Below are 27,969 nucleotides of genomic sequence, written 5' to 3' on the forward strand. Positions count from 1 at the left end.
AGACTGGTCGGAACAGAAGAAACCATCGGTTCAGTAGTCGTCAGACTTCCCAGAAACTCTGCTAGGTGCCAAAATCGGTGGCACTGAGACAACGAGTCGATGCTCAGAGGAAGATCTACCAGTCTTAGATCGATGATTTTTGTCCCTATCACCAGCCGGTGAAGAAGGGTCTGAGTGAGGGAGCTTCTTATCCTTGCCTGGAGGGGTTGAGACCTCCGCAGAAATAGCCTCAGAGAAAGGAGAGGAAAGCAATCCTTTCAAAATCAACTTGTTGCGCCGTTCATTCAACATCCATTGACTAAAACTCGCAAAAATATCACATGGGGGAGTAGCAGAAAGATACGAGACGCCCAAACAATAACCGCATTTAAAATGCAAGTCACTGTTAGGTAATTTACTACTGCACGACATGCAATGTTTAAAACCTGAAGTACCTTTTTTCCTCAGACATACTAACACTTGCTCAAACAGAGAAAGGAAGGAGAAAAAGAGCCAGACTACCAGCAATGGTATGAACAGCTACCACGAGGGTGGTAAAAGTAAAGAAAAAGGGAAGAAAATACCAACAATGGTAAGAAAAGGAATACCTGTGGGTAGAGCTAGACTATAAGAAGACACTATAAGAAAAATTTTTGGAAGAAATACAAGTTTGAATAATTCAAAACTACTTAGCTGGAGAGTTCAGTGAAAATGCTGCTATATGACTGTGCGGCAAACGAGATCTGAGGTATGGGATGAAGGGCATTGTGGGTAGTAGCGTGGCTCGAGAGTTTTGTGTACGCTAGCTTGGCATTTGGCCAACTCAGTTCAGAACCATACCCCATCAGTGAGGAATGGAAGAAGATTAACAACTTCAGATGTATCCTTTTTGTCTATATAAGAAGCCAGTGCTCCTGTCTTAGCCAGAATGCTTACTTTGGCCCATACTATCTTTTCAATCACGCTTCTTAAAAACTTTTGTTTAAAATGGGCAGCATGAGACTGTTCGTGATAAAATAGCCAATGTATGGCAGGACATTTCCTGTTATATTCAGTAGAGGAAAGAGCTGTTTAACTGTCTAATTTATTTTGCCTTTCACTTTTAGTATTTTGGGTAGTTCCTGCAATTCAGGCAAAAAACTAATTCCTCGTTTAGGGACATGTTCAACAGCTGTTCTTTCACATTCTCAAGCAGGGCCTTTATTCTTAACCTTGCATGTTGTCTGATAACCATATCTAAGGCTGCATCCCTAATGCATGACTCAAAAGTATCCGAGCTACAATTTATTTTGTGTTACTGATCCTGAATGCTGTCTGAATAATGTTGGAAGGCAGTGTTTAATGGCATTTTCTGGGACCTCTTTACACATATTTGACACCTTTTTAAAAAATGTCTCCTGATACTGCAGCACATGTGCCTGGCAGTTAACTGCCACAATGATTAGGATGACAGAAATAATGACCTTTTTGTTCCAGTTGGCCAGGGAACAGTCACCTTTGTTGTTGGGCAAGGTGTTATCAATTTGGCTCCAGCTTTGATCCTCTTGTCATGCTTAGAGAAATAACACGACTGGCCAGTGGGATTTTGCAGAGACACTTAAATTTCTCCACTGCCTAGTAAAAATGATCAGGGTTTCTGGACACTAGTGGCTGTGAACTGGTTGTGAAAGCCGCTAATACTAATATAACAGAAGAAACAACAGTCAGTTTGGTCCCTCTTCCCAGCAAATCTAGGCAGCATTTGTGACAGTAGCATCTTATATAAAATGTCCTACATTAAGTTTAGTGTTTTCCTGAAGCATAAATCTTTAAGGGGGCACCATGGAAAAGATCTGTAACTGGTATCAACTAAGCAGCAAGTGAATCTTGCATGGCAATATAAGTTAACTTTTTCCCTTTGGACTCATCCAAGTAATAGGAAATTTGTGGGAATGTCTCTCCTTCACTTTGACAGTCTCAGCAGAGGACTAATCAGTTGGTAATGACAGAGTATACATTCTATTCCTTCCCCCACATGTTCCTCAGCCAGCTATATGCAGTCAAACACAGAGTGGGCCAAGGCAGGAATCAGTGGAACCGATGCTTCACGTTAGGCTTACTTGATGCAGTTTGGCAAGCTCGATCTATTTCAATATTCATTGCAGAAAAGGTGGCTGTACCTCACCCCCCCAATCTATAGGCTATGTCTAAATTTATATCTAAAAATACTTGAACGTCAGAAGGAGAAGTGAGATTTCTAGCTGTGTAATTAAGTCACTTTACTGCAGGTGCCTGGAAACTAGAATGAAGCTGTAATACAGCACTAATTTCTGAAAGTTGTCAGGAAAGAGTAAAGCACCAGTATTTTGCCATCACCCTCTGATGGGGCATTGGCATATGGGGAACGTCTAAGATGCTGGGGCAGTGGTCTTACAAACTTGTGCATCTGTGGAACTGATGCCTATACAGATCTCACAGACATAAATGGGTTGCAAAAACCTCAATCTCAACATCAGCAGAAGCTTTCATTGCCATTTTATTTCTTCATATTAGAAATCTAGACTCTCTAGAGATTCACACTTGATATGAGTCTCTCCACTCAGCCTTAAAGACAAAAGATTTTATGTTCTAAAAAGACATTTAGGACTATTGACCTTTGAAGATAGCTTTCCAACTAAAGGAAGCACTCAGCTTACAGCCAGATATTGTGTGTGATGGTCTAAGGCAGAAAAGATACTGAGGGTGAAAACTCTTCTGGCAGAATTGATAAGCCACAACAACTCTTGATGATGACCTTTACCAGGGAAAAAGTTCCAGATCTAATCATGGAAAAGTACTGAAGATGACACCAGCACCTCTCTCCTTTATACCATACATCCTACGGACATCCAGAACCCTGGAGCAAGGACATCCAAAATGCTCTGGAAGTTTGGCCAAATGGTCAGACATCCACCTTCAGCATAATCGTACATGTGATGAATCATAATTTAGCAGTGGCTTGTATGATACAAACATAGTAATAATAAACTATATAATTAATAAAAACAAAGTAAAAAATAATTAAAATGCACAAGTGACAACTCTCACTTTGTTCTATTATCTTTGTAAATATATTATACATTTGAAGCTGTACTCACAATATAAAGGCAATGGCTTCTGTTTCCATTTTATTTTGAAGTTACTAACAATAAATCTAAAAGTTTTAATCAAATACACACAACACACCAAAGAGCAACTTACCTCTAATAATTCCAAAACAGCAGAGGGTTGAAGGACACAACTATAGTGTTTTAAGAGACTTAGTTCTGTGACACCTGGTTTAGTCATGATGTGATACAGCACTGCTTCCATCATTCCTTTACAAACTGGCCTGTTAAGCTGTCCATCCACCATTCTCCATGGACGACTTATGAAGAACACAGTTTCAGGGACATCAGTCCTTATTTTATATATATATAAAAAAAAACACATATAGTGAAAATCACAGCCTACCAAAAAGGTTACATTTATTGTTGCCATTACTTATTATTCAGTGGCCTCCATCTTCCCAAAGGTTATCTGGCTGTGACTGCCTGCATCTACAAAATTTCACTGATAGCAAATAACAATATGAAGCTTTGTGACCTTGGAGTTTTCTATTTATGACAATGAAATCTGCAAGCAAACAAAATCCATTTTGCTGCTTGGTATTCAACAAATACACATTTTATCAACAATTCAGTGCATTCAACCCATTCCCTTGTCTGTTGGGATTCTGCATACAGTAGATAAAGGTACTGACAGTTTTCACAAATGATACTCAGCTACATGTTAGAGCACACAAAATAACAAGAAAATGAAACGTTACTCACCTGCAGTAATGTTATTTCTGTGCTGTGTATCTTGCACAGCAGTTTAACTTCTGTAGAGAGATCTTCCTAATTTTCCATAAAACAGTAGCTAGTTACAAGGATCAATCTGAGATAAATCACCCTTGAAAATTCTTTTGAGATTCTGGGTGAAAGCAACTGTTAATCACCACCTGTTTTATTTCAATTACACCTATTTAAGTATCTATCTGCAGAAAAAAGAAGTTATGTACTCACCATAACGTTCCATGTGAGTTGTTTCTCTCGCCTTTATTCGCACTGATGGGTTCGGAGCCGATCCTCGGCTCCGACAAGGCCGTTAGCACAGATCAAGGTTTGCCAGTAGCTCGAGACCAAGCCCCTTATCCCATGTTCCACTGCTGAAATTACCTCAGATCTTGTTTGCTGCGTGTATATGCACCCCTGTAAGGGGTGCACTCCCCAAGAAGGAAGAAGTATTGAACAACCAGGATGATACTAGCCTCTAAGTCAACTGTCAGCCAGGAGGGGGATGGAGGGAGGGACGTAAGAATAAAGGCGAGATAAACAGCTCACATGGAACGTTATGCTGAGTACATAACTTCTTTATGTGAAGTTGTTAAATCTCGTCGTTTATTCTCACTGATGGGTAGCATCCCTAGCACCTGCAATCGTGGGTGGCTCACGGGAGTACATTTTTCAGGACCGTAGAACCAAAAGAAGACCTGTCCCTGGAAGCCTTATCCACTTTGTAATGAGAGATAAAAGTATGAGGCTTAGACCAAGTGGCAGCACAAATGTTATCAAGGGGCAATTTGGCTTGAAAGGCAGAAGACGTAGAAACTGCTCTGGTTGAATGAGCCTTTACTTTGTGTGGCAAAGGTATGTTAGCAGTTGCATGAACAAATGAGATACAATCAGATAACCATTTTGAAAGGGTTGCTTTAGCCACTGGTCTACCTTTTCTGGCCTCTGAAAAGGATACGAAAAGTTGATCTGATTTTCTAATATCCTTAGTTCTATCAAGATAAAATCTGAGCTGTCTGTGCACATCAAGTTTGTGCAGCATGTATTCTAATTTGTTGGAATGGTTGGGAAAAAAGACTGGTAACTCAATGACTTGATTGATATTAGACTCAGAACAGACTGTAGGCAAAAAGGAGGGGTTTGTTCTGAGAGACACTCTATCAGCATGGAAAATCATATAAGGGGGTTTTGATAGATAATGCTTGAAGTTCTGACACTCTGAGGGCAAAAGTAATGGCCACTAGAAAAATAGTTTTCCTGGATAAAAATCTGAGATCACAAGATGATGCTGGTTCGAAGGGAGGAAGAATTATTTGAGATAGCATAAAATTCAAATTCCAGGGAGAATAAGGGGTTTTGACAGGAGGCCTCATGTGAAAAACACCTTTGAGAAAAACCTTAGATAACTTATGGGCCATAATATTTAACTCATCCAATCCACGGTGGAAATTAGATATGGCGGCTAACTGAACCCGAACTGTGGCAGCTGCTGCTCCTTCCTTAAAAATCATTGTAAAAAACTCTAAAATGGATGATAAAGGAGCTCGGAAAGGGTCAATTTTTTGTATACTGGCCCAAATGGAGAACCTTTTCCACTTACTGCGATATAGTTTTCTGGTGGATGGCTTATGAGAAGACAATAGAATTTGTCTTGTGTCATCTGAGAGTGAATGAAGCCTGGCTATTTGGGGAAGTGGATCAGCCAAGCAGTCAGCTTCAGAGACTGCAATGAAGGATGGAGGTCTGTAACTGGGTCCAGGATCAATGGATCCTCCAGCAGGTGATGGTGAAGAAAAGGGAACCAAATCTGTCGAGGCCAATGGGGGGCTATAAGGATAACAGTCCTTCCTAGTGACTTTGCTTTCTGTAAAAACCTGGGTATCAATGGAATTGGAGGAAATGCATATAGGAGACCAGGAGGCCAATCGTGTACGAGTGCGTCTCTTGAGGGATGTCCCAGAGGTGGTATTAGGGCAAAGTAGCTTCTGCATTTGGTATTAATGTGACTGGTAAAGAGGTCGCAGCAAGACTGGCCCCATTTGCGGAAAATCATGTCCGCAACGTGTTAGTTGAGAGACCACTCATGAGGCAAGAGGATTGCCCTGCTCAGCTTGTCCGCTATCACGTTGGATTTTCCCGGGATGTGTGCTGCTAACAGAAAACGCTGGGATGACACAGCCCACTGCCATACCCTGAGGGCTTCTCGACAAAGGGGGTAAGACTTGGTTCCACCCTGTTTGTTCAAGTACCAGACCACTGACATGTTGTCTGTCTGAATTGCAATTGTCCCTAGAGGAAGAGAGTCCTGAAAGTACTGCAACACCAGAAGTACTGCTCTCAACTCCAGAACATTGACATGCAGATGTGACTATTGATCCGTCAATGTGCCTTGGGCAGTCTTTCCCTGAAAATACCCCCCCCTCCCTATCAGGGAAGCATCCATGGTCACAGTGGCTACTGGGGGGCACAAAGGGTCATCCTATTGTGACATGAAGAGACGTCAGCCACCACCAAAGATCCCTCTTGCAAGACTTTGTGTTGAGAATCATATGGTTCATTGGCAATTTCTGGTAAGACCATTGAGTGAACAGGAGCCATTGAACTCGCATATGCATCCTTGCAAGTGGAATGGCTAGAATTGCGGCGACCATCAAACCTAGTACCTTCAAGACCTCTGCGGCTGTAGCTCTGTTCTTCGACACCAACGAGTTGACGTGTTGGCGAAGAAGTGAGACTTATTCGACTGGAAGACGTAGAGTGGTGGTTGAGGTATCTAACTCTGCTCCTATAAAGACGGTATGCTGCGATGACGACAAGGCAGACTTTTCGAAGTTGACTGTAATACCTAAGTGGTGGCAGAGTGTCAGAGTAGATTTTGTTGCCTGAATCAATTGATGCCTGGTGGTGGCGATAAGGAGCCAATCGTCTAGATATGGAAACACCTGGAATCCTAGACGTCTCAGGTGAGCCGTGACCACTGCCATGCATTTGGTGAACACTCTGGGGGCTGTAGTGAGACCAAAGGGCAGGGCTCGAAACTGGTAGTGATTGGCTCCCAGCCGGAAACATAGGTGATCTCTGGCGTGTCTGTCCATCTTTATGTGGTAGTACGCGTCCTTGAGATTGATGGAGCACATCCAATCGCCCCTCCCTAGAAAGGGAAGAATGGCCTGAAGCATGACCATTCGGAACTTCTCTTTTTTTACAAATTGGTTGAGTCTGCTGAGGTCCAAGATAGGTCTCCAGTCCCCTGTTTTCTTTGGAACCAAAAAGAATCTTGAATAAGTTCCGAATCCTGTTTGGTCTGCTGGGACTGGCTGGATGACTTTTTTTCTAGCAACTTGCAGACCTCTATAGTTGCTTGTTTCCTGAGATTGGGTGGAACATCCGGGATTCTGTTGACAGGAGTGGGAGGGGCAGAGAATGGTATGAAATACCCTCTGGAAATTATGCTTTGTACCCAGGTATCGGATGGTATGCTTAGCCAGGCTTCTGGGTACAAAGATAAGTGACCCCCGACTGCCTCCAGAACTGAACAGCCGGGTCTCCTTTAAGCAAGTTGGTAGGGCTGACCAGAGAATTGGCCTCTGTCACCCTGCTGTTGCGGCCCCCCCCCCGTCGTGCGGGTGGCATTTTCCATTATAACCCTCTCCTCTGCCTCTAGATTGGGTTTCTCCATGTGTGTCCTGAAAGGCTCCCTGTGCTTTTCGGAACCACATCTTTCCGCCCTTAGGGCCCTTGGGATAGGGCCAAGTAGGGGTAGAAAACCAGACTCCAACGGCAGATAGAGTCTTGCCTTTCTACTCACACCTGGTTAAAGTTTCCTTTACCTTGGGCCCAAACAGGGATGAGCCATCAAATGGGGTGTTGATAAAGGATGACTTGAAAGGCTCTGCAAAGGAAAAGAGACGCATTCAGGCTTGTCTACACAGGGCAATGCCTGAACTAGTGGCTCAACTCGAACCATCAGCTGCATAAGATATGAGACACATGGGTGAGTTCACAACTGAGTTTAGGGTAGTGAGCTGGGTGTTAACTTTGTCGGCAACCCCTGCAGCTACCGCAGCCTGGAGAGTATTTCCTAGCTCTTTCAGATCTCTTTGTAGTCTTGTAAAATGGGTTAAATAGTTCAGTGATCAAAGGGAAAAAGTCGCTGAACTAAACATACGTTTCCCATATCTATCCATGATCCTAGAATCTCTGTTAGGAGGATGGATAGATGAGGACATCTCAGAAGTTTCCTTTTTGGTGGCTGCCGCCACCACCATGGCATCAACAGGCACTCCCTTAGTCAAAAAAGTCTTTGTCCACTGGGGCAGAGATGAACTTATTTGGCTTCCGAGGGACAGGTTCCATGGCCTCCGGAGACTCCCACACCTTACGAGAGATCAGCTCCATGAGCTCATCGTAAGGCGGAGACACCCAAGAGGTGGAAGGTTGAGACCCGAAAGCTTTCAAGAACATGGACTCATCTTCAGTAGGGCTTTTGGACTGCCAACCACCCCTCTGATTAAGGATCTGTAATATCTCCGCAAAGGAAATATTCTCAGAGGGGGATCGAGGGGACACTTCCGACTCATCCAAGTCAGTGTCAGATGTCAAAGACTCCTGTGGGGAGTCCAAGTGCCTCCTCTTGCACAGTCTCTTCCTGGGTACCTCCTCAGTGGGGGCTTCTGGGGAGGTCTCAGAAGAGCAGGGGGCGCCCTGTGGGGCTACTTGAGGCTCAGGTTCTCTACACTTGGGTTGACCGGTAGAAGCAGGAGCGGACACAGGTGCTTGAGGGGAGGAGGAAGCCAGACCTGATGCTGATGATGTCTTTGGAGACATGACTCTCCTCATGGCATTGAATGCACCATGGCTCCGACGAGAAGGGGTAGATGGATCCGAAGGGACCTTCCGATCCTCCCGCACCGAGGTCATGGGCTCAGAGCCCATGGTAGGAGCCGAGCTCATCCAAGCTGAAGCCCTGAGAGGAAGAGTCGGCACCGATAAATCAATATGACTATCCTCTCCGGACGAGACAGGAGAGTGTCGGCTCCTAGAGTCCCCAGTCGGCACCGAGGACGTCCGAGTAAATGGAACCGATAACACCGGAGCAGGTCTCGGCTCCACAGGCTCAACAACCATCAGGTCAGGCTCCTCCAGCTCCAAAAGTCCAGTATGGCTCAGAGGAAGAGTAGTCAAGTCCGGGTTAATGGTCTTCGGTTCCGACGAAGGCGTCGGAACCGACAACAATTTGGCAAGGCCTGGTGCCCGTAAAAGCTTCTGCACCAACCGGTCCATATCCAGATCTGAGAGGCTGACAGAAGACTTTGAGGAGTGCACCGAGGGTGCCGATTGGAACAGAGGAGATGAGGGAATCTCAGAAATCAGCTCCAAAGTAGTGAGCTGGCTCCAAACAGAAGAGACACTCAGTTCCGAGGCAGTGGAACCGATGACCCTACACCCTCCATTGTTTTAGCCTTTTTCGATAGTTTGGAGTCACCTGAAGACTTGGATGACTTAGAGGATTTACTAGCACCATCCTGGTCACCCAGTGCTTCCGAGAAGGGGTGCTGAAGTAAACTCCTATCCACAAATTTCCTCCTCCTTTCTAAAAGTACTCTGGAAGAGAAGGAGTGACAGATGCTACAAGAGTCTTGGAGGGGTAATGCCCCCATACAATAAACGCACTGAATGTGCCCGTCAGTGACTGACATTTTTTGTCCATAATCCGGACATTTTTTAAGCCAGATTTAGGATGTGGCTTCTCTTTCTCATCAGACATCTCTTTTTTTAACTTTAGACAAATTTTAAACAATGGAAAAAACACACACAAAAAACTATCTAAAAAAGTACTGCTAAGAATTTGGTTAAATACAAGGCCAACTGCTAGGCCAACTCTATAGAAAAAACCAAACCAACACAGGGCACTTATTTAAATCTAATTCTAAATCTTTATATATATAAAAAAAAAAAAAAAAAAAAAAATATATATATATATATATATATATATATATATATATATATATATATATATATATATATATAAACTATCCTCACAAGAAAGTCAAGAAAAAGTTTTCAAAACTTGCAAATAAACTAATCTATCCAATAAAATTGGTCCGGGCTATCGGGAACAGTGAGATCTGTGCCACGGCAAACTAGATCTGAGGTAATTCCAGCAGTGCATCATGGGATAAGGGGCTTGGTCTCGAGCTACTGGCAAACCTTGAGCTTTGCTAACGGCCGTGTTGGAGCCGAGGATCAGCTCTGAACCCATCAGTGAGAATAAACAGCGAGATTCAACAACTTCACATTTAAGAATTTAGCACAACAGTTTAAAATATGCACAGATAAAAGCATACAGAAGGCTTACTTGGTTTGAAATAGAATGTGTGGCAGCATGCTCTGAAGATTTACAGTGCAAAAGCAATGGTAGAAGGGTAAATAATTTTAATGCTAATGCTTGTAATATCATATGCATCAGTCTAACATTTGTAGCTGGCCCAGAACTGAAGCAGAAGGCAGAAGTACTAAAGTGGTGGGGGCTTCTGATGACAGTTGTCTTAAAGCCGATTGGTATCAATGCATCTTATGCCAAACAATGTTTCAAAGAGGTCTACTATAAGTGCTTGCATGCTGTTAGCTTGCAACACAGCTGCTTGATATCACTAGCTTAAAAAGACAAATGCTCTACCTCCCATTATCTCAACCTTACTTAACGATTTAGCATTCCAAACACCCGACCCTGCTAAACTGAATAGCCTTACCACAGCCCTAACTCTAATCCTAAAATTCCCACCCAGTTCCTAACTCGATTTCTCATTAAATAACTCTAAAATAACACTCCCTAAAACCCCTCTCCCTAAGCCTAAACCTCCTTCTTACTCCCAACCCCAAAATCCCCCTCCTGTTTCATAATTCTAAAATCTCCCTCACACTTGCTCCCTATGGCTGCCTCACCACCCTTGGTCAAACTGAATATGTTCAGATAAGGTTCATCAGTTTCTTGTCTAATATCATGATGTCCTTCTATATCACTGTTGCAGTATCTTCTGGGGCAAGTCAGTTCTGGGTAGTTGCATCCATGTGTCCCTCTTATGTAGTGCGTTCCATGTGGGGTGCACAAATGTGAAGTATGGCACATACAAGATCTTTAAGCTTCTGCATACTGGCCAAGTGTTGGGGTACCCGTGAATCCCGTCTATGTGAAATACTGCAACAGTGAAGAGAAGGACATTTACTGTTATGGTAAGATTTTACACAACTGTACTTTTAAGTTCTAGCATGAGTGACAGCCTGTATGAGCTACAAGACTCTCAAGTTCTTGACTCTGAGACAGTGGTCTTCGAGAGCTTGGGATTAGTGCTTCTGGTAGAATCATTTAAAAAAAGTATGCATATTTTTAATACGGTATAGTACACCCCTCAGTGTGCAAACATGCCTTTTTAAATCAAAGCTTATCCAAGTATAGAACACACTTTAAAAAACTGGCAGACAATTCAGGTGGCAGTCAAGAACACATGACACAAAGCAAAGAAGAAAAGTCCTAGAGGCTATCAAAATCTATGTAAATGAAGAGTTACAGTTCTTTAGCAATGTTTTTGGCCTGCAGTTAATCAATCTTTTTGTGTAAGGGGACAGTCAACAGTAAGACAGGCATCTTCTCTCATATTTCCTTAAGTTAGCACCTGAAAAGGAGGAACACAAGCAAAGACAGTATATTTCTGTGAGCATGCGCAACATGTGAGACGTTTGAGTAGTAGGAACACTGTTGCTGTACGATTACTTATCCATGGAATACACCACAGGCAGACAACTGCCCTTCCAGTCTGACTTCTAGAGCTCCCAGAGAGTAGCAGGACTCCGCTACACCACAATGCCACCCAAATGCACTGCTATAAGGTGAAGCAGCTCACAGCAATTACAGTTATTACTGCCACCAAGTAAACCACTGCTATCCATTAAGCTAATTTTAATACTACTGTAGGTTTTTTTTTTTTGCAGGGTGATGTGCCCTGTTGCAACCCGATGCAAATGCTGTGGCTTCACACCCATAAACTCTAGCTGAGGTCACACAAACTTGGAGAAATGGGAATACATATATTTTTTCTTTCTTCTGAGTTGGTGCAATCTCAAAGGTTTTTATATTTAGAGACTGAGGACGTGGGGGGGGGGGGACGGGACTCCCACAGCAGATAGTACATGGGCACAGCCCTCCACTAGAATGTATTCAAATGTTCTTACATTGTTCATCTGGCCTAATGTGGAGATAGGCAATAAACTGAGAGTCAGTCTTGCAGTGTTTGAGAAGGTCAAGAAATAGACAATTAGAGAGTGTATTTGTTAGGCTGGATGTCATCTCAGTTATGGTTCAATGGACCTTGTTAGCAGCTGACAGTTTAAATCCACAGATTGAAACTGCCAGCATTAATAAGCATCTCTTTTTTGAAGTTATCATATGTTTTAGTGGCATATCTGTTAAACAACCTCAGTTTTGCTGTTTTTAAGGAGCTGGAAACACGTACATTGAACTCAAGTGTTTTAAATAAACCTATGGCTGGTAATACTTATTTACGCCATTAAACTAAGCATCCTACATGCATTATGGATACAAACTGTAAATGGTTAAGTAACTTGAATTACATGTGTAACCATCTTAGACAGTGACTGTCATTCCAGACAAGTTGGTTCATAAAGGCAACCCTTATGGTCATATTACTAGGGTTGACAAGGTAAAAAATAAATAAATCAAAGAAACATCATCTTATATATATTTTCTCAGAGGAAGACTAAGGAAACTTTTGTGAACAGCAGGGTAGTAATTACCTAGAAAAATAACTTTCCATGTGTGCTAACTACAGTCTCAATTTTTAAAGCAGTTACAGTCTATAACAAATTAAATATCATAATAACTATGAGCTGCAGCAAGTGTTCAGGCAAACTCCATTTTTTTCCCTCGATTTTTCTAAGATAAGTCTGCATGTATGCCTGCTGATGGTCAAACCTCTCCCTAACAGTCTTGAACACATTTGTTCCCTTGCCACAGGGGAATCCTCCATGTAAGGGAGACAACCAGTTGGAGGAGTGTCTGTTCAGGCAGCCAAGGAGGTAGTCTGTGTCCTTACCTGCATCCTGGCAATGAGGGTGCTTTTTATTTAAGTCTGAACCCCTTCATTTGTGGCTGGCATCAACACTTACTTCACTGTTGGGCATCCTGTGTCTAATCTGTGCATGGTTCCACTTGCATCCTAATGAGGGCTACCATCAGTGGCTTGGGACCACCACCCTCATGGCCCAAGTCCTGGTCATTCTGGTGTCTTGTTAGCCTTGTATGATGGAGATAAGCAGACTGAAGACATCTTTCCCTCCCTCACAGAAGTGAAACACTGTTAGCTTCTTATTCTTCCTTATCTGGCTCTTCAAGCATCTATTCTAACTCGCATCATCTTGGTAGAAGTTAGAGCTATATCCCTCTACCTCATACAGCCAGGGTAACCACAGTGTTTGTTAAATCTAAGCACTCCAAGCAACATTAAATACAGGACCTGATGTCAAAGTAACCCATAACAGACTTCTGTCAACCAACCCTGCTGGATGCAGCTGCTTTAAACAATGCAGATTCTTGGCCATCAGCCTTTCTTTCTTCCATAATAAAATTAAGTCGCAGAATCGGGCACATAATGTAGCACATTTACTTTTGGTGCAAAAGGCTGTGGGTCCTACTCCCACATCAGGGCGATGGACTGCTAACGCTGCAATTCAGCATAAAGGGGTTTCTACACTCCTGTGTATGTTGTCATTTGGAAGACATGCCAAACAAAGGTCTCATCTGCTCGAGTTGGTGGTTGCTAAGGTAGCAACTTAGGTGGCTGTAAACGAACACACCGTACCTATTGAAAAGAGAATGGGAAGTTTCCCATTGCCCTGGCCAAATTCCTCCTAGTAGTATAAATGCCACCTTGGGTCTCCACTTAAAACAGGCTACTAGTCCAGTGGAATTAACCCGAACAAATAAAAATAAATAAAAACTCAACGGAATGTGCATTCTATGAGGTAAAAAATGCAAACATTACTATGCTGCTAAGAAGTATAATGAGGTCATTGCTTTAAACAAATAATTTACACCAATGGCACAATACATTTTTTTTTTTTTTGCACTGTTGAGCAAGAGGCCTTAGAATTTAGGGGTAGGCATTATACAGAATACAATTGGCAAATTTTGTTTGAGGCCATAAAATCTTCTAGCTTTAATCATGGTGTAACTTTCAAGTGTATTAAAAAAGGAAGGCTTTTTCAAATTCATTTTATGTCACTATTCTGGATAATTACAGATGCGTCCATGGTTTATTTTTTCCCCTTGTTTTTATAATATTTGAGCATAATATACAATTGTTTTACTGCTGTTTGTTTTGGAACAGTTTGCATGGAATTGTGTGATGCGTTCTAGGGATATTTAAGTCTGTTACATTATTTATTTAATTTATTGATTTTTTCAAATCAGTTTGATGAAATTTTTTAACAGAACAAAGGCACTTACTTTTTCTTTAGTTAAAAATCTGTTTTTGGCATACTGGAATGAAACTATGATTTTGTTTTTAACTTTGTTTTGTTCAAATTCATGATATCTGACCAGTTAACACTTTTAATTCTCCAGTTCCACTTATATTTACTAACTCTAAAATTCCTGCACTTTGGAGTAGGAGAAACGCTTATAGATGCTGCAGCCTCTGACAGTACAGATCCCACTGACATTTACCTTGTAGTTTTTCTAGTCTGAGGATCACAATTATGGTGATTCAGAATGAAAATCCATACCAGTGGAGTAAACCCCTCTTGAAATATAAAGGAGCCAAGATGAACTGAAACCCACTAGCAAAATATGCATTGTCAGCACCTTCAAATTGTTTGCTACAGAGGAAAACTCATCATCGTAACAAGGGCTGGCAACATGGGTCTAACACCAAAACAAGAACTGTGAACACATTGTAGCTTGACAGCCAACAGGAGACCATGCTTCCTCAAGATTTTGAAAGACATCAGGAAGACCACTACAGTCATCTAACCCAGAAGATGCAGGAGGACCTGAGCCTTAACTTTTCACTGTGCTCTCAACAAAGCTGCCAAAGCAATGACCTCCTGGACCATAAACAGGAATGGTCACCTCTGCATGTTTTTTTTCCTATATGTTTTTCCTTCTGTGCCTGCCTACAATCTAGTTCCCCATTTCTGCCACCCCCCCCCCCCCGGTTCAAACCAAGGGGGTGAGAGCTGGGCAGGGGACGACTTCACAGAGGCAAACTCAGAAATTGTTTGTGCCTTCGACTGCATCCAGGCAATAAGGACATATTTACTTATACCTAACCCACTCCCCTCCCCTGTGCAAGGGACAGATAACAGATATCACCATGGTTTACTACAGTACCCTTCCCTTGCAGTAGTGAGAGGCTGGATAACTCCCATAATACTGCCTCTTCTCCTCCTCCTCATCCATGGGACTGTTGGACTACATCATCGCAAACTGCATCCACCCTCCCCTGCCAGCTTCAGCAACCATCTGAGCCACTAATGATCTCAGGTTGCCCAGGCTGTAATCCAGGCATTATCACTCTATACCATGGAGCTATTTTTATGCATATATTTTTATTTACTGTGGCTACAGTGTACAATGGCTTGGATAGTCTGATTGGACAGAGTCCACTTTCAGCAGCGGCCCAAGTAGCAAAGCTACATGAAATAAATCTGCAAGCAAACATAACAATAGGAAGTTCCAATAGATATAATCGTAAATAGATCATGAAGTACAGCCAAGTACAGGTTTTAAAATACAACTGTATACCTAAAGTATACAGCAAGGTCAGAATGCCGGACATTCTTTGCAGACAGTGATGGAGCACTGCAGGAATACTTCATGAGGCAAGCATACTTAAACAAGTAAGCTGAAATATTACTGTAGCCCTGACACAGATACTGTGTTTGGATTATTTCTAACGGATGGTGGAAGACTATTCAAAAATGTAAACAAAGTTACTGGGAGTCCCCCTGCCACTGGTGCAATGCAGAGGTCCAGTTAAGAATTTTTTTGAGGATCAGACAGAGCAAAAGGGACTGTGCTTCCACAGAACTGAAAGAAGACATGGGCATTTTTCTACATGGCATGATACTAACCTCGCATTAGATCTGAGATATGTACACTGTTATGAAATTGGTACATAGGCAGAGGTGAAATTTTAATCATGAAGTTCTATCCAGTTTTGGATTGAGTTAACAACTTTCTGCAGTCAGTCTGATCTGGGACATAGACTCTGAGGTATAATTTAAAGTGGTATCATCAGAATAATTTTTATATCGCCAGACTTACACAGAGGTGAACTAGGCAGACACCTAGGGCACCACTTGGCTAGGGCTACCTTTCTGCTCATTATTAAGTAAAAAAACTGTAGCAGCACTGTTCCAGTGTTTCTTTTTTAAAAAAAAATATATATATATTACTGAATAAATGGCAGAAAGACTCCCCTGTTCAAAACTGTGGCACCATATGCAGAAGGTGTTGTACACCTGTCTAATCAGCTTTTCACTTCTTGATATCACACGGTCTACAAAATTCATGGAAAAAGCAAGGAGAGGAAAGTCTATGAATATTCAAGGATTAAAGAGAAGTTGAGAGCTACTGTGGATGGATGACAGCAGCAGCTGGTGAGAGCATGAGATTATTTGCTTATTTATTTTAAATCATGGCAAGCAACTAGATATGGGCAGTGGACAGATTTGCAGGGCATACGAAGTATTTATCAACTATTCTTAAGTTTGTGTCATTTTTTTTTGTTCCTCATAAAATCTTTTTTGCAAACTGTTCAGGTTTGCAGCATCTAAATAAAAACAGGGAATTGAGTTTCAGACTGCATATCCTTCATAAAATGCATAACTCTACAAATATGTAAGATGAGCAATATTTAAACTATGCTCCTGCTTTTGGGCCTTTGTTTCTCCACGCAATATTTTTGGCTTTGTGCCTGATTTGTTAAGAAAGTGACTGATTTTTATTTTATAAAACTTAAACATCTGAAATGTACACAGACAAATCAACTATAATTGCTAGGGCTACCTGTCACTCGTCTTATGTGCATTAAGAATACGATGAAGCTTCGGTGTTCATTTAAGTAGTTTATTGCATACAAAACATCAGGATGGATGGCAAGAACACTGAACTTAAACTATCTAACTGACTGACTACTTAAATCCATGCTCCCACTCTGGCTACCCACTCAAAATGGCACTCTTGCTTGCATGTGCTCAGTACTTACATGCACATGCCCACTGACTGGAATGCTTCTTAAAGGTATATCACACACTCTGATCTACACTACCGATGCAGGAAAATGTCTAACTGTTGGGGGCGAAAGTAACTGACTGACCATCTTGTTATTCGTTGAATTTAAACACTCACTAATCTGCAAGACTAGTGTGTATCTGTGTGAAAAAAAGATGGGACTGCTTTATTAATATGACCATTATTATTACTTTATCATACTCGGACATCTGAAGTAGAGGCATACAAAAAAGTGGCAGTTATTCATGGGTAAAGAAGCCATCTGTGCATACAACTGAAGTCATCCAACTTTCATTTGATCACTGTTAAACAATTAATTTGGCATGGTGGGAGTAGTGTCAAACAAAGTATTGCATGGACTGAAATCAGTGCAATACTAGTACTACTACAGCTTACGATTTTGTGTTTGTGTGGTTGAGGGGTTGCAGTACATTTCTGAGTAACAAGTTGGCCATAACTGTCTTCACTTTCCATCACAAGCATCAGCATTACATGTAAGTGGCTGCTGTTGGTAGTCTGGCAAGAGTAGAACAATTAGCAACAAGCTGTACTAAGCAGCATTGCCATCTCACAGCACATAGCTATGGCTGAGATCTTTGTTGTGGATTCTCTGTTGAATCGGCATGCCTTCTCTGCCTTTGTGTGGGTTTATTGATGCGCTCTTCTCTTGTTTCCTCCAACAACCCAAAGACATGACATAAGTAAAATGGCATTCCTCTAATTAGTCTGTAGGTGAACATATAGCATTCTTTGTGTTTGTGCATCTTCCAACAGACTTCATTTGTTAGGGGAACTGTATCTATGTGCATGTGCATATATTTGTCCTTTCTCTCTGGCTTATCAGAAATATTATTTTTGTGTTTGCGTGTACGTAAAATATAAGATCACTGATTCTTATCTATGGGCACTCAATATTATAGGGCACATGCATAATTCTTTTGGGCAGTAGTGAAAAATAAAACCATTGGCAAGTCATTATTTTGCAAAAATAATAAAAATGCATGACAGAATTGATAAACCCTCAGGGTTGCTAGGGGCCTTGCAGCCATCAGACCCCGGGTTGAATAAATGACTTCTGATACAACTTTAGTTGTGGCCTCTGTCCTAAAACTCATCTATGCTAAAACCATCCCTGCTCAGAGATGTGCACAGAATGTTACTGTAGCTTGTGTGGAAGCTGGAAAGAGTGTGGGCATTACTTTGTTTAATTTTTCTCACAGTAAAAATGCAGAGGTGTGCTAAGAGGTCATTAAACCTCGTCAATGGCAACATGTTGGAACGTGCTGCTACTATTACTTTTTATTTCTACTTTCCTTGCAATCAAACACTAGATGTGTACATGTGGCTATCTTTTAGGGGTAGGGGTAAGGAGACATGCTGCCTATATACATTTGACAGCAAGTGATCGAAAAATATTTCTGTGTTCTCCAAGAAAAACAGTAAAAACCGAACTAGTGAAAATAAAATAAATAAAAGCTAGTGGTAAAACCAAACACATTTATGTGTAAAATCTTACCATAACTTTAGATGTCCCTCTCTTCTATATCCTGCTGTATTCCATAACATGAGGGAGTTTGCCTCTGGTTGACTCGCAAGTCCAGCCATTTTACAAAAGATAGCTACTACTGTGAAGGTACGTGTGACGTCCCTAGTCTCTCAGCGAACGTTGGCCATAAAGCGACGTCAGGTATAAAGTAGACATTAGCATGCACATACTTCAGAACTAAATGCCGCCGGAATCAGCGACTATGGAGCGGGTACTCAGGAGGAAGGCAGAGTGGGAAATTATACATCAGCATACGGAAGAGAAGGACATCTAAAGTTAAGGTAAGATTTTACACAATTATACTATGTCCTTCTATTCATATGCTGCTGCATCTATAACATGAGGGAGAGTGCAAAAGCTCATGCTATAAAGAACTGGGTGGAGGAACAGAGGCATTTTCCACAAAGCCATGAAGGATGGCTCTGGCAAACCCTGCTCTGGACTTAGAACTGATGTCCAACTTACAGTGTTTGGTGAAGGAATGAACAGATGACCATGTAGCTGCTTCTAAAATGACAGCTATATTCAAACCCTTAAAGAAGGCACCAGAGGAGGACACTGCCCTAGTGGAATGTACCTTTACTGGGAAGGGAAGCCTTTTGCCATTTGCTGTGTAGCAAAAAGAGAGAGTTTGAGATCCACAAGGAGATGGTTTGTTTGAAAACAGGATGTCCCAGGGCTCTTGGGTGGTAAGAGAAAGTACAGTTGTGTACACTTACCATAAATGTAGATGTTCGAGTGTATTCACTGTTGCAGTCTTCACACTTGGGGATATCTGCCTGCAGGTAGCTCTCAGATGGCCCGAATACCAGAGTCTTGGTATTTCTGCGTAGGATGCTGTCACCTCTTCCATGACGTCAGGTCGTCATGGGTATATAACATGCAGCCGACGCCATTACGTCAGTTTTTCTTGTCCCAGATGTCAGGAGCCCCCAAAATAGGAAGCAATTACATGGTGTGGAACACCTCCAGTAAAAAGTAAATACCATTTCCATAAGACATGGCCAAAAAGAGGATAGGTAGAAAGTGTAGAAAAGTTAGGGGGATGGAGGGAGAGTAACCAGGACTGCAGCAGTGAATACGCTCAAACATTTACATTTATGGTAAGTGTACACAACTGTACAATGTTCTTCGTGTTTCACTGTTGCAATCATCACACTTGGGTTAATTCCCAAAGCTGAGGAAGGGTGGAGGCAGTCAAGAAGTATTAGGGCTGGCTAGCAGGCCTTGTAAGACTGCTGTGGCAAATCCAGTTCTCTGGATTTAGAAAAGATAGGTAAGTGGTAATGCTTGGTGAAGGTGTCTACAGACCGCCAGGTTGCAGCTTTCAGGATGTCCCTGGTAGGGACTCCCCTGAGAAATGCTGTAGAGGTTGAGGTAGCCCTAGTGGAATGAGTTCTGATCCCCTGTGGGGTAGGTTTTCCATGGTGTTTGTAGCAGAAATGGATGCAGTGTGCTATCCATTTGGAAATGGTTTGCTTTGAAATGGCCTTGCCCTCAGCCCCTGTAGCAAAGCTGACTAGCAGCTTGTCAGATTTTCTGAAAGATTTAGTTTTGTCCAGGTAGAACCTGAGCTGTCTTGTGCATGTCCAAGGAGTGCAGGATCCTTTCCCCTTTATTTTGAGGATTACGGAAAAAGGTTGGTAAATGGATGGATTGGTTTAAAGCCACACTCGATACCACCTTGGGCATAAATGATAGGTTAGTCCTGAGGGAAACCCTGCCAGCATGGAAAATAATGAAGGGTTCCACAGCCATTAGTGCCTGCAACTCAGAAACACTTCTTGCTGAAGTGATGGCTAGAAGTAAGGCTGTTTTCCAAGATAGGAATTTTAACTCTGCTGCAGCAGCAGGCTCAAAAGGGGGCTTCTCTAGTACAAAGTTAAGGTCCCAGGCAGGGGTGGGAGCTCTCCTCAGGGGCCTTAAATTGTTAGCTCCTCCCAGGAACTGTTTGATGAGGGGGTGAGAAAAGAGAGGTGGCTTAGTATTGTAATGAGCTGAGATGGCAGAGGCGTGAATCTTAATTGATGAGAAGGACAGGCCTTTGTGGAGCAGCTCTGCTAGGTAATCTAGGATTTGAGGTAAGGTGAGCATGGCTGTGTCCTTCCCTTGAGACTGGCTCCAAGAACAATATATTTTCCATTTTTCTGAATAGGATTTCCTAGTACTAGGCCTTCTGGCCTCAAGGATGATGCCCAGCACCTGTTTGCTGAGGGTTGCTGGTGGTGTATTCAGGGGATAAGCCAGGCTTCAAGGTTCAGGGTTTGCAGCTGTGGATGCAAAATCTGTCCCTCCAGCTGAGACAGCAGGGAGGAGGTCTGATGTAGGTGCCAGGGTGGCACTGCTGTCAGACTGCATAGGAGTGGGTGCCAGTGCTGGCGTGGCCAACCTGGGGCAATAAGGATTGTCCTTGGTCTGTCCTATTTGATCTTGAGTAGTACTTTTGAGAGGAGGGGCAGAGGGGGGAAAGGCATAAATTGAGAGGTTTTTCCATGTAAAGGATAGGGCATCCACTTTCCATGCTTGGCTGTGAGGATTTCTGGTGCAAAATTTGCTCAATTGATGGTTTTGGGAGGAGGCAAAGAGGTCTGCCTTTGACATTCCCCACCTGTGGATTAGAAGTTTGAATGAGTTGGGTTCCAGTTTCCACTCGTGTGGGTCCAGTAGATTTCTGCTTAAGTCGTCCCCAGTGAATTTTGATTGCCAGGCAGGAATTGAGCTTGTAGGTGCACTTAGTTGCTCAAGGCTGTGTTCCACAGGGCCATAGCTAACCTGCAGAGTGGGTAGGAATGAGTTCTCCCCTGCTTGTTTATGTACCACATAACTGTGGTGTTGTCTGTCTTTATCAGGAGTTGTCCTGGAAGGATAAGGTATTTGAAGGCTGTCAGAGCATTCTGTACAGCTAACATTTCTTTTTGATTGATATGCAGGGGAATTTGTCCTGGGCTCCATTTGCCTTGAATGCATTTGCCTGCCATGTGAGCCCCCCATGCATAGTCTGATGCATCTATTGTCAGGGTTTGGGTGGCAAGTTGAGTGAAAGGAAGTCCTTTGTTGTAGTTGCATGCCTCTGCCCACCAAAGGAACTCTGGCCTTAGACAAGGAATGATAGGAATCAATGTTTCCAGGTCCTGAGAATGTTGACAGCAGAGACTTTTTAAGTACCACTGAAGTTTCCTCATATGCAGTCTTGCATATGGAATTAGTAGAATGCATGAGGCCATGAACCCTAGGGTTTGCAGTATTTTTCTTGCAGATAGCTGGGTTTTGGTGGCCAACAGTTTGAAGTAGTTTGTCAAATAAACCTTTTTTTCTGGAGTGAGGAATGCCATCTGGGAAGTTGTGTTCAAGCTTGCTCCCAGGAATACAATCTTTTGGCTGGGCACCAGTTGTGATTTCTTTTCATTGATGGTGTACCCCAGAGAAGTTAGGAGTCTCTTTACAAATGCCAGGTGCTGAAGTGGCAATTCATGACTGTCCGCCTGAATCAGGCAATCGACCAAGTATGGATAAATTTGAGTATTTCTCTGCCTGCAGTATGCAATGGCTGGAGCCAGGCACTTTGTGAATACCCTGGGTACAGTAGATAAGCCAAAGGGAAGTGCAGAGAACTGATAGTGCATAGAGCCTGCCCTGAAACATAGACAGTTCCTGCAAGATTCCATTATGGGGATGTGCAGATAAGCTTCTTTTAAGTCTAGGGTGACTAGCCAGGCGTCCTTGGCTAGCATAGGACGAAGCTGTTGCAGTGTAAGCATTTTGAATTTTGGGACCACCAGGAAGGTGTTGAGAATTGACAGATCCAGGATAGGGCGCCAAGAGCTCTCTTTTCTGGGTACCAGGAACAGTCTGGAGGAGAAACCCTGTCCCCTTTGCTCTACTGGAACAGGTTGAATAGCTCTGATACTGAGAAGAGAAAGTACTTACTTTTGAGCCTCTGCCCACTGGTTTGGAGGAAGGTCTGGCAACCCACTTGGGGTTGGCAGTGAGTGGAAGTAGAATCTGTATCCCTGGGATACAATGTTTAGGACCCATCCGTCCTGAGCAATGGACATCCAGTTTTTTGCATGCAGGGCGAATTTTCCTCCTAGGGGTGCAAGTACTTGGGCATGGCTGGGAAGGATGATAGACAAGTCATTGTGAACTTTTTCCATACCTGTTTTTGAGGTGGGAGCACTCCGTTGTTTAGATCTCTGCATACCCTAAGACTGTAGTCTTGGTGGTCTGTTGCCCCTGGGTTTGGACTGAGAAGGCCTAGGAGGGACTGGAAAGGACCAGTTTTTAGAAGGTCAATGCCTACTGATTCTAGGTGGCTGAACCTGTATGAAATATTTAACAATTTGCATAGATGTAGTTTTTTCCTCCATCTTTTTAAGAACTTCTTCTGCTTTTGTGCCACACAAACGTTCCTGGTTTAATGGAGCATCTAGTAATTTTGCTTTGACATGGTCTGGCAAGATTTGTTCCTTCAGCCAAGCATGCCTTCTCAGTAAAGACCCAGTGACGGCAGCCCTGCAAGATGCTTCTAAGGCATCAAAACCACACTGCAAAGTATGTTTACTAACTTGGTTTGCAGAATGCATTAACTCTTGTAAATCTTTACTTTCTGTAAAATCTGGAAGCACCAACATTTTTTGTTTAATTAGTTCCATAATATGCTGCTGGCACTTCAATTTGTGAAACTGGAAATTCAAAGCCCTGATGGCAAGAGTTGCAGAGGTATAGACCTTCTTACCCCATCTGTCTAAAGCTCTAGAATCCCTGTCCGAAGGGGTAGGGTTTTTGTCTGTAGTAGCCTTAATGCCTTTAGGTCCCTGGGAAATGGTCTCTGGATCCGCAGTAGGATTCTTAAAGAGAAATTTGTGAGAGTCAGGTACTCTGTAGTACCAGTCTGGCTTTCTAGGAGCTGATGGTAAAGTATCAGGAGTAAGACTGGATTCCATGAAAACATCATCTACAATATCCAGGACAGGGGGTACAGCTAGAGGCCTGTGCTGAGGCAAGTCTAAAAATTCTCTGCTCTCTTAAGGTATGCAAGATTTCACCAAAAGAAAAGTCCTCTGGAGGGGAGGCAGAGGGAATGGAATCCTATGCATCTGAATCCTCATAGGTAGACAAGGGTATGTCCTGCTAATCAGAGGGATCAGAGTCATCGGACTCATGGTCTGTGGAATCAGAAGGAAAATCAATTATTTGTCTTTTAGAGGGGGAAGGCTGGCTTCCCCTAATTAAAGTTACAAGGTCTTCAGCCATTCAAAGCATTTGTTTCTGTGGCATGGGAGCTTGGTCATGCGCTTTGGTCGTCTGTTTTCTAGGCGTAGTGCAAACTTTGGGCCTGAGAAACTCGGTAGTTTTAGTCAAAAATTAAGTTGTTGGTTTAATACGAACATCGGAAGGTCGGAATACACCCTCAGAAGCTGGTGCCTGCACAGCGGCTCCAGAACCATCCAAGGTAGAAACATCCGCAGGTTCCGTAGTCAAAGAAGCATCTTGTGGCATACTCCGAATGGGTCTCAGCAGAGGCCTGCAAATCTGTAGAAGTGGGTATCAAGGAATGAGAAGGTGCCTCACTAAGTACAAGTGGACTGGCGACTAACTTAATGGAAGCATCGTCAGCAGTTTTGGACCTATGCGGTCTGTCTCTGTATTTATCCTTACGTTGTTTCAGAAGATCGGTAGTCAGATGGCTTATTGAAGCCATTTTGGAATACAGAGATTGAGAGCGAATGAATTTAACAACAAAGATAGCCTGATGACGAACAGTTCAGGCATTAAACAAGGCACAAACCGGCAGCGAGGATCGTTGTGGTCTGGGCCTAAACAGGTGATGCAGTAAGAATGAAAATCTCTGTGAGGTATTTTCTTTCCACAGGCAAGACAATTGTTAAGTTTTTCTGACATTGGTTAGAGCAGGAAAAAAGGATCCCCAATGGGGTACTTAGCTTTAGAAAACTTCAGGTCTGAAACTTGAAAAATGAAAATTTCAGGTATCGGCCGACCGGCACTTGCGAACTGCTTTTGCTTCTGGCTCCCACGAGGCATGAAAAGCTGATGTAATGGCGTCGGCTGCATGTTTTATACCCCTGATGACCTGACGTCATGGAAGAGGTGACAGCATCAGACGCAGAAATCCCAAGACTCTGGTATTCGGGCCGACTGAGGGCTACCTGCAGGCAGATAACCCCAAATGTGATGACTGCAACAGTGAAACACGAAGAACATCTTGTCCAATCTACGGATGGATTTGATCTTGGCCAAATAGTATATGAGTTGTCTATGTATATCCAAGGAGTGAAGGATCCTTCAGCAGGGTTTTGAGGTGAAGGTAAACAAATTCTGTCCTTGTGGAAAACTGTAAAAGGATGAGAGGCCATGAGGGCTTGAAGTTCAGAAACCCTTCTGGCTGAAGTAATGGCCACCAATAGGATAGTTTTCCATGTACAGTGTTAGGGTTAACTTTTCCAGAACAAAATTTAGATCCCAAGGGGATGGAATGGGCTTCCTTAGAAGTTTAAGGTGTAGTACCCCTTCAGAAATAGCTTACCTTCTAGTCTAGAAGCTGGGGGGGGGGGGGTGAGAGGAAGGCATGCTGAGATGGCAGATAAGTGTGTTTTAATGGAAGACTAAGACAATCCAGAATTCATCAGTTCACACAGATAAGACAATACCATTGTGGGTACTACTGTCATTGCTTGGATATTTTGTTTCATAGGTTCATAACAGTGTACTAGGCTAATGGCCCTGGAGCCTTTACAAGCCTAGCCTATAGGATTACCCTGGCATCGTGCCACCTGACCTTAGTTCCCAGTGCCTCTGTCGAGTAGAGCCACTGGAGTGATCCCTGGGGTGAATTTTCTATTTCCCATCCACTCATCAAGATTTCTCTTGAAGAGGGCCAGTGAGGTGCTCTATTTGACATGTATGGGAAGTCTATTCCTTAGAATGGGCAGTCTCTGGGTTATGAACCTGTACCTCCAACACATTCTGTCAGTTGCGGTAATGAGGTTAAGGTCTCTGGACCGTGTGGTGCGGAGGGATTGGGATTTCTTTAGATGTAGCATTTCTAAAAGAGTTGGGTCAGACATGCTTTGTAAGTCAAGCCGAGATCGCCTCTAAGTAAGTGATATGAGACAGAGAATAGTTGGAGTTTTTTGAGTCTGTCCATACAGGACAAGTGTTTAAGGCCTAGGATCCTCTTTGTGAGGTACTTTTGCAGCCTCTCCAGTTGTTGTAGGTGTCTAGTGAGGTACATGCGAAATGGGGCATTGTACTTGATGACTGGCCTAATGAGAGAAGAGTAGAGGGAGACAACGACCTCTTTCTTCCTGGATGCAAAACCCTTAGCAATGAGATGTGCCACACAGAAGGACTTTCTGACCACAGTGGCAATGTGGTGGTCAAAAGAGAGGTTGCTGTCAACCTGCGTTCTCAGATCTCTTACAATGCCTTCTGTCTTCCCAGATCTCTCATAATGCCTTCTGTGTTCAGTGGACTACCATCAATGTGGTAATTCATGGGAACTGGGTTTTTCCCAAAGGGGATGATGACACATTTTTTGGCACTGAGCTTAAGGCCATGGTTCTGACATCAGTCTGACTTGGAGTCAGCTACTTTCACACTGTTTTAGACACCAAACAGAAAACCTCTTCCATGTAGATAGATAAGATTTTCTGGTAGTTAGTTTTCTGGCCTCCTGCAGAACCTGAAGCACATCCTCTATGTAAAGGTGTCTGAAGGGAAGCAACACCCTATTACCCACAATGTAAGGTTCAGGGTGGATAGCTGGGGGTGTAAGAGAGTTCCCTTTGCTGTGTGAGCAGGTCCATCCTGTGGGGTAAATTGTGGTGATTGCCCTTGGCTAGATGATGTAATAGAAGGAACCAATGCTGCCTTGGGCCAATAGGGGGTCACCAACAAGATTTGTGGTTGTTCTCTCTGAATCTTCAACAGAGCCTTTTGTACGAGTGGGAGGGGAGGAATGCATAAGCAAACATCACCTTCCAAGGGAATGAAAGAGCATCCATCCTCCATACTTCGGGAGAAGGTATCCTGGAGCAGAAGGTTGGGAGTTGTCTGTTCATCGGGGAGGTAAAAAGATCTACCTGCAGTATACCCGCTCGATGGACCAGGTCCAGGAACACATCCCTGTTTAGCATATTTGTGCGACTGAATCATGGTCCTGCTTAGAGTATCTGCCATCACATTTTCTGCAGAAGGAATGTAGATGGCTAGAAGGTTTACTTGTCTCTCTTGGGTGATTTCCAATGCCTGCAGAGCCAATCTGCAGAGGAGGTAGGACCTTGTCTCCCTCCCCCCCATTTGTTGATGTACCACAGTACTGTGGTATTGTCTGTGTACCACCTCAGCACTCCTGGCAGGATTCGATCTTTGAAGATTTGGAGGGCCAATATCAAGGCTCTCATCTCCTTGATATTGATGTGATTCCTCTGTTGGTTCAGGGTCCAAGTGTTTTTCACTCTCCATTCTCCTAAAGTTGCTCCTCAACTTGTGTCTGAAGCATCTGTGTACAGGTCCTGTTTGGGGGGCATGGGCTGTAGGGGCAGGCCTGGGTAAGCCGAAATCTGGGCTATCCACGAATTCAGTTCCCTGGACAGGCATGGTAGCAGGGGAACCATGAACTCCAGGGGATGCAGGTGTTGTTTCCAGACTGTCCTTAAGTACCATTGGAATTTTCTCATGTGTAGCCTTACTAGGAGTACCATGGGAATGGTGGAGGCCATGAATCCCAGGAGTCTGAGAAACTCCCTGGTAGACAGGGCTTGGAGAGGGAGTATCCCCTTTAAATAAGAAATGAGCGACAATCTTGTCTGGAGGAAGACAGGCCATCACTTGTCCTATTAAAATCCTGCATCCTATGAACACATGATCCTGCAAAGGTATCTGGGATGGTTTTTGAAGGTTTATGGTGAACCCCAGACCTCTCAAGAGGGAGATGGTGAAGTCTAGGTAATGTAAGGCTAATTGAGTGGACAGGGCCTGGATCAGTATATTGTCCAGATAGGGGAAAAGTTGGCTCCCCCGCATCCTGGCAAGGGCAATGAATGGGGCTAAGCACTTTGTGAACACACTTGGGGCCGTAGAGAGACCAAATGGCAAAGCACAGAACTGAAAGTGTGCAGAACCCACTAAAAAGTGGAGGGATTTCCTGAAAGTGGGATGGATTGGGATGTGCAAGTAGGCATCTTTTATATCTAAGGACACCAAGAAGGCCTAAGGGAGGATTAGGGAGAGATGAGTTGGGAGTGTGAGCATCTGAAAGGAGGGGATCTGGCGGAAGG

At 43.2% G+C, this 27,969-nt stretch overlaps 1 protein-coding gene across 1 annotated transcript in view; it reads right to left on the reverse strand.

Moving 5' to 3' along the window:
* The window catches only part of GTF3C1 (general transcription factor IIIC subunit 1), a gene marked incomplete in the record, with an annotated part of 1,808,906 nt that overhangs the window by 80,140 nt on the left and 1,700,797 nt on the right, over positions 1 to 27,969 (reverse strand). The window contains 1 exon segment of the mRNA XM_044089472.1: positions 3,199 to 3,397. Within this exon segment, the coding sequence (XP_043945407.1) occupies positions 3,199 to 3,397 (199 nt within the window).

The sequence above is a fragment of the Protopterus annectens genome, chromosome 12.part0 (assembly GCF_019279795.1).
Source record: "Protopterus annectens isolate FY-2018-M chromosome 12.part0, PAN1.0, whole genome shotgun sequence".
Classification (NCBI taxonomy): Eukaryota; Metazoa; Chordata; order Ceratodontiformes; family Protopteridae; genus Protopterus; species Protopterus annectens.